This window comes from Arvicola amphibius, chromosome 1 (assembly GCF_903992535.2).
Source record: "Arvicola amphibius chromosome 1, mArvAmp1.2, whole genome shotgun sequence".
Taxonomy (NCBI): Eukaryota; Metazoa; Chordata; class Mammalia; order Rodentia; family Cricetidae; genus Arvicola; species Arvicola amphibius.
In genome coordinates, this window is record NC_052047.1 from 179,340,565 (window position 1) to 179,352,946 (window position 12,382).

A 12,382-nucleotide genomic window follows, 5' to 3' on the forward strand; every position below is an offset into this window, starting at 1 on the left:
TCTGAGCTTTATACTCAAGGTGGAACAAATACATCTTTATGGGCTTCCACAGGATCAGAAATGCACATGGTACACAGACATACATGTAGGCAAAACACAAAATCAGTAACAAATAGTAACATTCTAAATCTTTGTTTTATAGGGTAAAAATTTAGTTGATGCAAGCGAAGAGAATCCAGGTAAATTAACTTTGTTCCAGCTTGAAGAATGTACGTTTGCTTTTCTGTTTTTAGTTACTATAAAAAATTACATGGTTTTGTTTTATAGTCATGAGAAAGAAAAGAGGAAGAGAAGAAGAATCTTACAACATTGCAGAGGTCATGTCAAAAGAGGTAATACTCTAAGGAAGGTTACTTAATATTGGATGTTGACTAAAACCTACTGTAGATTTTTCTTTAAAAATGTATTTACTTAACTGGACTTGGTGACAATTGCCTTTAATTCTAGCAATTGGGAGGCAGTGACAGGTGGATCTCTAATTTTGAGGCCAGCCTGGTCTACATAGTTCCTAGGCCAGACAGGGCTATGTAGTGAGATCCTGTTTTAAGAAAACAAAGCTACTTATTAAAAAAATTTTACTTTTATTTTTATGGCTGTTTTGCCTGTGTATGTATGTGTAGTATCCTAAGAGTCCAGAAGAGAACATCAGATCCCCAGAAACCAGAATTACAGAAAGATTGTGAGTTACCATGTGGATGATAGGAATTGAACTTACGTCCCCTAGAAGAGCAACCAGTGAACCACTGAGCCACCTATCTAGCCCTAATTTTAATTTTTTGAGACAGAGTCTTAGTATATGGCTCAGGCTGGCCTCTAACTTGGATTCTGCTGTCCCAGCCTCCTGAGTGCTGGGGTTATAGTATTATACAGTTATATCAGCCTTTATCCTATATTTATTAGCTTAAGTGGATTTTAATAAATTAATATCAGAATTTTTTTGATAGAGAAAATAGAGCAAAGCATTCTGGTTTATAGCAATAATGTGTGGAGGCAGTGAGGGGACTATTTTGGATGGGGGCATGGTAAAGATGCTAAGAAGTAGTCATATACCCAGCTGTTTGTTGAAGGATTCTGTGGTGTATAAATACATGCACCTTTGTGCACATAGGGCAGAAGAGGGCCTCAGGTTTCTCAGAGCTGTAGTTAAAGGCATTTGTGGAATGCCTTGTTTGCTTGTTAATGTGGGTACTGGAATCTAAATCATAGCACTTAGGATTGTAAAGTAATCTTGGCTGCTGAGCCATTTTTCATGCCCTTTCTGCAAAGATTCTTAAATTTTTTTTTTGTTTATTTTTTGTTTTTCGAGACGGGGTTTCTCTGTAGCTTTGGAGTCTGTCCTGGAACTAGCTCTTGTAGACCAGGCTGGCCTTGAACTCACAGAGATCTGCCTGCCTCTGCCTCTCGATTGCTGGGATTAAAGGCATACGCCACCACCGCCCCACAAGAATCTTAAATTTAATGTTAATCATTTTTTATTTAGATACAGGGTCTCACTGTTTAGCCTTAACTAGCTTAGAATTTGCTATGTAGATGAAGCTGGCCTTGAACTCATGGAGATCCACTTGTCTTTCCTCTACAGTTCTGAGATTAAAGGCATTACCACCACTACCATCTCATGCTTCTTTAAAGTATTTCATCCCATGTTCTTTTCTCGGAGCTCTTTCTCCCTGCCCTTTTCCCCCAAAATGTTAAGGACTAAACATAGGTCCTAAGTGTCTTCTTCAGCCATGCATCTCTGCATTCACTACTGTTCACTATAAAGAGATGGTTCTTTGATTAAGGAAGAGAGTAGTATTAGTTTGCCTGGACCATGTTGCTGGGGTCATGGAAGTGATAGTCTTACACATTATTTTTATTTCTTTCAACCTTTTAGGAAATTTTGTCAGTGGTTAAAAAGCATAAGGACAACGAGGTAAGATTTATAAATTTTATTACTTTGTGTGTTTTCTGTGCATGAATGTGTATGTGCTGTGGCGCGTGTGTGGAACTCAGAAGACAACGTAGGCTGGATGGTAGGTGCCTTTTCTTTTGTGATATCTGACTGGCCCCTTTGGCATTATTTTTGATATACATTCATTTAGTTAGGGATGTGGTTTCTCTTTATTTGTGGGTCCCAAGGATTGAACAAGTCAGATCTTCCTTTGTCAGGGTTGATAGTAAATGTTGAGCCATCTTACTTCTTAACTTTTTATTTTTTTAATTTTTTTTGGCTTTTTGAGGGAGAATTCCTCTGTGTAACAGCCCTGGCTGTCCTGGAACTCCCTCTGTAGACCAGACTCATCTCAAACTCAGATCTGCCTGCCTCTGGAGTACTGGGATTAAAGATGTGCACTGCTACCACCCCACTCCTTACCCTTTTAAAACAGGAGTTAATGGCATCTTGAGCCTGATATGACCAGTAATTTCAGGTGAACCAGGAAGATTATGAGTTTGAGACTAGTCGGGCATTTATAGTAAGTTCAAAGCCATCCTGCGATACATAGGAGGCTGTTCCAAACAAAGAAAAAGGGTATTTTTTTAAAACCATCATTGATTAAGTTATTATTGAGTTTCACAAGTAGAAATACACCAACATTCCTTTTTATTATTATTTTTTTCTTTAGTTTTTAGAATCAGAGTTTTTCTGTGTAGCACTAACTGTCCTGGACCTCACTCTTTAGCCAGGCTGACTTTGGACTCAGAACCACCTGCCTCTGCCTCCCTAGTGCTAGGATTAAAGGCATGTGCTATCCCCTCCCTAACCTAAAGATTATTTTTATTTATGTGTCTATGAATGTACACATGTGAATTTGAGTACCCGAAGAGGCCATAAAAGGAATTTTCTAGAGCTAGAGTAGAGTACTGGGAAATGAGCTTAGTCTTCTTCAAGTTCAGAAGACTAGGAGGTATTTCCAGCCCTGTTTTTTTTTTAATGACTTCACATTTAGATGGGAATGGAAATGTCTTGAAATTTTTACTGTGCATACAGGTTTTATTCTCCAGATCTAGTAACTACAGTACTATAGATTTTGTTACGTTTTCTTTTTTGAAAAATATCTCATACATGGTGTGTGTGTGTGTGTGTGTGTGTGTGCGCGCGCGCCTCTGTGTCATGTGGAAGTCAGTGATATCACTGGTTTCTCATTCTTTATGTTTGAACTCTGGACTCCAGGCTTACACAATAAATGATTTTTACCCACTGAGATCTATGCCACCAGCTTGTTAGCAGCATTTAATATCAAACTTTTAATTAAATATTTCTCATTACAGGATGGAAGCTCTTCCACTACTAATCTCTGTGTAGAAGATCTTCAGAAAAATAAGGATTCAAATAGTATAATTAAAGATAGATTATCTCAAACGGTTAGGCAGAATTCTAAATCCTTTTTTGATCCGGTTCGGAAATGTAATGGACAGCCTGTACCTTTTCAACAACCTAAACACTTTACAGGAGGAGTGATGAGGTGGTATCAAGTAGAAGGCATGGAATGGCTCAGGGTAATGAATTGTTTCCTTTTTAAAAAAAAATTCTATTATTGAGTCTCTGTGGGGGTTGGGGTGCGCACCACAACACATGTTGATATCAGAAAATGATTTTGTGGAGTCATTTCTCTCCCACCTTTATGTGGAGTTTGATTGTTGAACTTAGGTCAGCAGATTTGCATACCAAGCACTATTTGCTAAGTTATTTTGCCTTTTCAGGTTTTATAATTTATCCTTGATAATGTGTGTGTGTTTCATGTTTTGGCTCTCGTCTCTATGCTGGGATTAAAGGTGTGCACCTCCACTGCCTGGCTTTTCTCTAATAATTTAGTAGATTATATACTGCTACTCAAGGTGCTCTCTTAGTATAAAGGAAATATTTGTGTGTATTTTTTAAAAATTTATGTATATACAATGTGAGAGTATGCATGTGTACCTTATACTTATCTATTGGACAGTGCAGAATCCTTAAGATTGCATTGGGTTCCTTGTGGCTGGCGTTGCAGGTGGTAGGATCTGATCCTATGGAAGAGAAGCAAATGGTCTTAACTGCTTAGTCATTTCTCCAGTCCCTTCTATGCATTTTCTGAGTGTTTACAGGAAAATGAACTTGTCAGATTTTCAACACTTTATGGCTTTGATAAAGGACTTCTGTTATAATTTATTTTATTACCTTGGCCTCATAGTTTTGATTGTGTTTTTAAACAATCCTTTCTTGATTTAGTAAATGTTTGTATTCATATTTACATATAGTGTATTCTTTTGTCCAGATGCTTTGGGAAAATGGGATTAATGGCATTTTAGCAGATGAAATGGGTTTGGGAAAGACTGTTCAGTGCATTGCTACAATTGCATTGATGATTCAGAGGGGAGTACCTGGACCTTTTCTTGTTTGTGGCCCTCTGTCTACGCTTCCAAACTGGATGGCTGAATTCAAAAGATTTACCCCAGAAGTAAGATATATTTTCTTACATTAATATTATTGCATATATTTTTTTCTGTTTTGTTGTTTGAATTATAGATTTCTCATAGTAACTTAATAGATCTCCATAAATATTGAATCTAATTTGACTTACTCAATTTGAACAGCCCTTTTCTACGGTTTGTTTTGCTTAAAATGTTATATTTATATTTGGGATTTCACAGATTTATTCATCTGAGACAGGTCTACATAAAAGAATATTCTTTATTGTGTTTATTTTTCTGCTTGATTTGTTGAGACATGGTTTCAACTCTGTAGCCCAGCTGTTCTCAGAGGTTTAGCTCAAAGATTTACTGCAGTCTTGCTTCCTCAGCTTCTTGACTGCTCAACGTGTCATATTTATTCTTTTTATTTGTTTTTTTTGTTTTTTTTTTTCTTTATGGTGTTTCAAGACAGGGTTTCTCTGTGTAACAGCCCTAGATGTGCTGTCCTGGAACTAGCTCTGTAAACCAGGCTGGTATCAAACTCACAGAGATCCACCTGCCTCTGCCTCCTGAGCGCTGGGATTAAAAGCGTACAACACCACTGCTCGACTATTCCTTTTATTTTTAAAATTATTTTTAAATGTGTACCACATGTGTGCCTTGTGCCAGTACAGGGCATCATATCCCCTGGAACTGGAATTAAAGACTTGTGTGCCATAATGTGGGAATTGGGGATGGAATCCATGTCCTGGAAGAGCAGCATGTACTGTAACTACTGAATTGTTTTTCCAGTTTCTTTATGTTTATTCTTCCAGGGATTTTTTTTTTAAACCCAAATGCATGTTATCTCCCCATTCTCCCCAATGATACTTATTCTTGTATGTATCAGTTCCTTAAATAATGAGTTCTGGATTGCAGATTTATTTTTGCGTTTGTTTATAAGTGATTGTTTTTGTTTGTTTGGTTTTTGATTTTTGAGAGAGTTTCACTGCATCTTTGGAGCCTGTCCTGAAAGTAACTAGTTCTTGTAGACCAGACTGACTTTGAACTCACAGAGATCTGCCTGCCTTTGCCTCCCCAAGTGCTGGGATTAACCACCAGTGCCTAGCTTGTTTATAAGTGCTTGTTGTTAAGTACAAGTACTGCATACACATGCTATCTTGTCTATGTCCTTGCCTTGAGAATACTTGAGAAGAATATGTTCCAGAATTGACTTATTCATCTGTCTCATAAATCGTTTTGTTTTTGTGGGTTTAGAGGTGCTTTCCCCCCCATTTTCTCTTATGTTAGCCAAAAGATTTATTAAGTTGATTTATTTTGTCAAATGGAAATAGAACTAAAATTATCTTCTAGAAAGTCATTTGTTCTTTATTTTTCAACTCATATTTTGTTCTGAATTAATATAATCTTATAGATTCCTACTATGTTGTATCATGGAACCCGGCAGGAACGTCGAAAATTGGTAAAGAATATCCACAAAAGACACGGAACGCTACAGATTCATCCCGTGGTAATCACATCATTTGAAATAGCCATGAGAGACCAGAATGCTTTACAGGTACAGATAGATGGTTGTAGTTCATGACTCAGACTTTTAAATTCATGCTGTTACCATCCATTAACATTTGTTTCATTGTGTTTGAAGTAGTGTACTTTGTATTTCTTTTAGAATCTGGAGGTTCTATAGAAAGATTGTGTTGAAGGTTGTTGTCTGTTAGTAGAATTAAAGACTTGAAATTTTAAGCTGGCCATATTAAAGTATTAGAATCAGCCATACATTCATACATAAATCTGATCTGTAAATATGTTATAGATAAATTTGAGAACTAGTAGTTGTGATTTATTGATCCAGTTTTACTCAAATATGACTAGAAATCGTTATTTTTACATGTAGTTAATTGCCTTTTTCTCTCACTACTCCAGCTGAATTACATATAGTTCTTACTGTTTTGTATTTCCTTCTCTGATCCCTTAGCATTTTCTTTCCTTCCTGTTTTTTTTTTTTTTTAAAGATGGGGCTTCTTCATGTCCCTAGCTGTTCTGAAAGTCACTGTGCAGATGTAACTGGCCTCAAACGCAAAGATTAACTAACCTCTGCCTCCAGCATGCTGGGATTAAAGGCATGTGCCACCACTGCCCAAACCCTTAGCTTTTTTTTTTTTTAACATGAAACAAAGTAGTATAGATAGTGGCTAAAATATGACATCAAAACACACAGCTTATAAAGGAGTAGTAATAGCTAATACACACACCCACAGACAGTGTTTATCAAATGTTCCATTTGTGTGTGTGGTATTGTTGAATGTGATTTGGCAATAGCCATAGCTCTATAGTTATAAAAATGTGTACTGTTAAAAATTGGTCTACAAGAGCTAGTTCCAGGACAGGCTCTAAAGCCACAGAGAAACCCTGTCTCGAAAAACCAAAAAAAAAAAAAAAAAAAAAATTAACAATAGCATCTGGTGTCATGACTGTAATCTCAGTACTCCTAATGCAGAGACAGGAGGATTACTTTGACTTGCGACTAACCTGCATCACAGAGTTACACCCTATCTTCAAGGACACACACACACACACACAAATTCTAAAAGCTATTTCTTTACAATAAACATTTATATAAGAAAGTAATGTATGGGTAGGCATGGTGGTGCATTCCTTTAATCCCTGTGCTTGGCAGGCATAGGTATGCCAACCTGGTCCACATAGCTAGTTCCAGGCCAACACTATATAGTGAGAGCTTACTTCAAGTAATATGGAGTGCTTGTAATTCTACACGACAATTCTTTGACCTAAGTAACTACTATTGAGGTAACAGATATAATTTATACGTAAATCAGACTATATATTCTCCTTTGTACTTGATTCTTACTTAAATGTGTAACCTGAAGACTCATGATTCATATCTTCTTTACCTTGCCTATATTAACAGTGAAGCTTCCTTGTCAGTTCATATTGCTAGTTGTGAAAATCTTTCTTTCCCAGTGAGCCTCTGAACTATTTTAGCTTTTGTTGGTAGTGGTGCTGAGGTTGGTGTTGATAACTGCAAAGATATCAATGCTTACTTACTAGTAGGTTTCATCTCATTTCCCTTTTTGGTTTTTCTCTTTCACTTATTTCATGTTTTGTGTTTTATGTTGCACTTTTAAATGCAAGTTTTGTAGTGGGAGATTATTCAGATTATTTGGCTTTTTATGTTACCAGAAAAATAAGCCCCTGTAGTTGTTATATTTAAAAAATGGTAATACTTTTTTTTTAAAATTCTGTTGGGAATTTAATGTATAAAGTTTAAATGTACCTCATTTCATATTTTTTTATCCAAGTTGCTAATCTTTCTTAAAAACAAAAGTTTCTTTTATTTGATGTGATGGGTGTTATGCCTGAATGTATATGTACCTGGTCCCCTCTGAGGTCAGAAGAGATCATTGAATCCCCTAGGTTTTGGGTAGCAGATGGTGAGCCTCAATGTGGGTGCACAACCCAGATCCTCTGGCAGAGTAACAAGTGGTTTTCTTTTTTGTTGTTTTACTTGTTTTTCTTTCTTTTCTTTTTCTATTTTTCGAGACAGGGTTTCTCTGTGTAGCTTTGGATTCTGTCCTGGCACTCACTCTGCAGATCAGGCTGGTCTTGAACTCAGAGAGTTCCACTTGCCTCTGCCCCTTGAGTGTTAGTATTAAAGGCATGCACCACCACTGTCTGGCTTTTTTTTGGGGGGGGGAGGCGGGGGTTTCAAGATGATGTCTCTGTATATCCCTAGCTGCCTTGGAACTCACTCACTCTGTGGACCAGGCTGGCCTTGAACTCACAGATCCTCATTCCTCTGCCTCCTGAGGGCTGGGATTAAAGCCACCACCTCGCTGCAGCAAGTGCTTTTAACCACTAAGCCATCTCTCTAGGCTTCTTTTTTTGGGGTACATATTTTTAACTACTGTCAAGACTGTCATGGCTTGATAGTTTATTTATGTTTCCAGAAATTATGCATATTTATGTATTATGCATCCACCTATACAATAATTTACCTGTATGGTAATTTAGGTGGATTATATTTGCTTGATCAACATAAAAGGACAAGTATTAAATGAAAGAACAGTTTTTGGACTTCTAAATACGGTTTTAAAAAAAAATTTAGTAATTGTGAAATTTGGCTTCTGAGGATAGGAAATGCCAAAAATTAATGAGGAAAATTATCAGATTAAAAAGAGTATCAATTTCAGGCAGGCATAGTGCATAGTGCGTAGTGGTGCAGGTCTTTAATCCCAGCAGGAGAAGGAGGATCTTTGAGTTTGAGTCCAGTATGGTCTATATAGTGAGTTCCAGGACAGCCAGAGAGCTACATAATAAGACCCTGTCTTGAGAAAAACAAAAATAACAAAAAAAGACTATCAGTCTTATATGTAGGTCTCAAAATAAAAATTTCAAAAATGCTTTGAGATTTTGGAGCAAGCTGGTCTGGGGTTTCACACCTTTAATACTAGGTCACACAGGTGATCTGAGATCCAGGCTAGCTAGGAACACATAGAAATACCCCAATTAAACAAAATAAATGAATAAAAAGTAAAAAATAAATAAGTAATGAAACCATATTTTGGAGTACATATAACTAATGAAAGGTTTCTTTTTTCTTGCATTAATCTATTAATATTTTAATACCAGTTTTTCAGGACTCCAATATCACATGGCAAAGCACCAAGGGGAAAGCTAAACATGATTTTGATTTCAGAATGAATGAAAATATTAATAAGTGATATCAGGGGTTTCCAGTGAAGGAACATAATTGGCACTGGGTTTATGAATTTAATTATTATCATTATGACGACAGGAGAAAAGAATAATCCCAATAGATAGTAAAATGACATTTGATGGAGTTCAATAAATGTCCCTTAAAAGAAGTCTTACGTTTAGAAGTGTTTTGAGAAAAAATTATGAGATTGATTCCTAAAATTTCTTTCCTCAATTCATTTTCTAGCATTGCTATTGGAAATACTTAATAGTAGATGAAGGACACAGGATTAAGAATATGAAGTGCCGGCTAATCAGGGAGTTAAAACGGTTCAATGCTGATAACAAACTTCTTTTGACTGGTACTCCCTTGCAAAACAATTTATCAGAACTTTGGTCATTGCTAAACTTTTTGTTACCAGATGTATTTGATGACTTGAAAAGGTAGGTAAGGTAGTTACTTGTTTTCTGTTTTTTGTTTGTTTGGTTTTTGACCTTAAAAATCTGTTCTTAGCTGAAACTGGTTCCCTTCTTTTTGGTAGCTGAATTTAAATGATACTTTAGCCAATTTGTACTCTACATTATGTTTTCTTCTTTTGATAGAATATATATGAGAGAAGATAAAGATTTAAAACATTAAGGTTGATTAAAGGGAAATAAAACAATCCCTTAAGGGACTGCGAAGGTGGCTCAGCAAGTGAAGGCCACTAAATCTGAAGGCCTGCGTCAGGCAGTCATTGACTTTTGCATGTTTGCTTACTGTCTCCCTTCCTGTGTTGTGGCACATGTATATAACCCTTCCACAAATAAATAATTTTACAATACCTTAAAATGTTTTTCCTAAGAAAAATAATAGTTAAACATGAGCTTTTTAATACTCATGAGACTATAATACTTTAGCTTACTAAAATACTTTCATTTGGATATTTATAGGATAACTCAGTCAGATGAAGAGTATAGCTGTGTTCTTTATTTCATATAAGGAAGCCTGGGTAGAAGTTGTTAAAAAATATGACTAGTTGGCACCAGAGAAAACTGAAATTCCCAGTTTCAACCTAATATTTTTGTTTGTATATTTGAATTTCAAATTATATTTTCCAAAAGTTCCAGAGAATATTATCTTCAGAATAGAAAAAGATTCTATTAGTAAGAAAAACTAATGTGAAATAAAGCAAAACAATTGAGGACAAAATGTTGTAGGACACTGGTTGTTTGTTGGAAGCTGCTTGTTCCTGGCTGTCCAGACTCAAAATAATCACACAGAGACTGCCTAGCTCTACTCTGCCCTATCACAGGCAAGGGCATTTCTTTATTCATTAACCAATAAAAGCAACACACAACGTACAAGGGACTTCCCACACCAATCAAAATAATTGAATTATATTTATGTTGGCATTAGTGAGGTAAGAAAGCTAATTGAATATGAGAAATCTGGTGTTTTATCTTGAGAATGCATTTTAAGTTTGATTGTTCAACTCTGGCATAATGCCAAACTCATTGTAACTATGCAAACATTTTTTTAAAGGATAAATTTGAGAGATCTATGAATTAGAGTTTCAAGGTGCTATTTGAAAATCTTAATTTTAAAACCATACATTGAGTGGTCTATATTTGAGAATACATGGTCTACTATATGAATATCTGCATTCTTAAACTTTTTCCTCCCTTCTTAACATGTGGAAGAACTAATCAATCCCTTTTCAGCTTAATATTATAGTTATATTGAACTTAAAAACTTTGAACTACGTGTGGTAGTGCATTCCTGCTATCCCTTTGCTGAGGAAGGAGGGTTGAGAGTTCCTATGTTGAGGAAGGATTGAGAGTTCAAAGCCAGTCTAAGCTATGTAGCCAAAACCTAAGAGCTTAGGATATAAGTTGTTGGTATGGAAAGTCCTCTGTTCCTGTCTTAGCATCACACCTACTCTTACATGTATGTGTAACAACAGCCATATGTTAGACTTATACCTGTACAGAGATACCATCCAGATTGGGCTTTCAAAAAGAGCATCATCATTTACATAATTATACATGAATGTTTTCATAAAATAATTGCTTTGGACTGGAGATGTAGCTCAGTGAAAAAGTTCTGCTTAGCATACTTGAAGCCCTGGTTTCTATTCTTAGCAGGACAAAAGCAAATGAACAAGAAACTTTTTATTCCATAATTTGTATTTGACTTGTATATGATTTTTTTTTTATTAGAAAAAAATGTCCCCTTTCAGATTTCAGAACAATTCTCTTCATGGAATACAGATTTTAATTGAATTTTAAAAATTGCCTCTAATACACAAGCCAATATGAAATTGATGCTGTGTATAGTGGCATATGCCCGTAATATCAGCATTTGGAAGTTGGGCGTGGTGGTGAACACTTTTAATCCCAGCAATCAGGAGGCAGAAACAGGTGGATATCTATGAGTTTGAGGCTAGCTTAGTCTACAAAGTGAGGTCCAGGACAGCCAGGGACCCTATCTCGAAAAACCAAAAATAAAATATGAACATTTCGGGGACAGGCGAGTTAAAGAAGACCAGGAGTTCATGGTCAAACTTGGCAAAATAGTGAATTTGAGTTCAGCCTGGGCTAAATGAGACCATATGTATATCAAAAAATAAAAACAAAAACAAAACAAAAAATACATACACACAAAAACCAAAAAACTCTAAATAAGTAAATATTAATTTAAAAATATGGCACTATATATATGTGTCATGTAAGTATAATTGAATTCATGTGTTAGGTTAACTTGTAATCATTTTTTTTTTTTAGCTTTGAGTCTTGGTTTGACATCACTAGCCTTTCTGAAACTGCTGAAGATATTATAGCTAAAGAGCGAGAACAGAACGTTTTACATATGCTTCACCAGGTGCCGAACCTCCTTATTCTGCTCACTTCGTACTTAAAAAATAAGTAATTATAGGATCTTAACTCCTGTAGTAGAGACTTGAACAATGAGTCACCATAAATTTAATTGTCTTTCCCCTACTTTGACTTGTCATATTGATTTATGGCAGAAACTCAAATACTCAGCTAAATTTTGCTGTTTTTTTTTCTTTTAAATACATCTTCATTTACATTTTTTGGTTTACCATTTTATTTATCAGCTAGACAATAAAAACTTGTAAGTTCATGCAATATTTACTAACAATGATTATGTTGCTTACTTCCTTCCGTCATTTTTGGCTAATCCACTTGTGTTTCATTTTTCCTGATAGTCTTATTGCATTCTACCACCATCATACCTATGTTTACTTTAGACAAACTTTCAGAGATCTCATAGGCTTTTGAAGCATTTTGGTTA

At 35.7% G+C, this 12,382-nt stretch overlaps 1 protein-coding gene across 1 annotated transcript in view; it reads left to right on the forward strand.

Moving 5' to 3' along the window:
• The window catches only part of Hells (helicase, lymphoid specific), a 36,952-nt gene that overhangs the window by 9,737 nt on the left and 14,833 nt on the right, over positions 1-12,382 (forward strand). The window contains exons 5-12 of the mRNA XM_038333121.1: positions 143-179; positions 268-332; positions 1,874-1,912; positions 3,250-3,477; positions 4,233-4,415; positions 5,783-5,926; positions 9,332-9,528; positions 11,851-11,947. Coding sequence (XP_038189049.1) covers positions 143-179; positions 268-332; positions 1,874-1,912; positions 3,250-3,477; positions 4,233-4,415; positions 5,783-5,926; positions 9,332-9,528; positions 11,851-11,947 — 990 coding nt within the window. The remainder of the gene's footprint in view (positions 1-142; positions 180-267; positions 333-1,873; positions 1,913-3,249; positions 3,478-4,232; positions 4,416-5,782; positions 5,927-9,331; positions 9,529-11,850; positions 11,948-12,382) is intronic.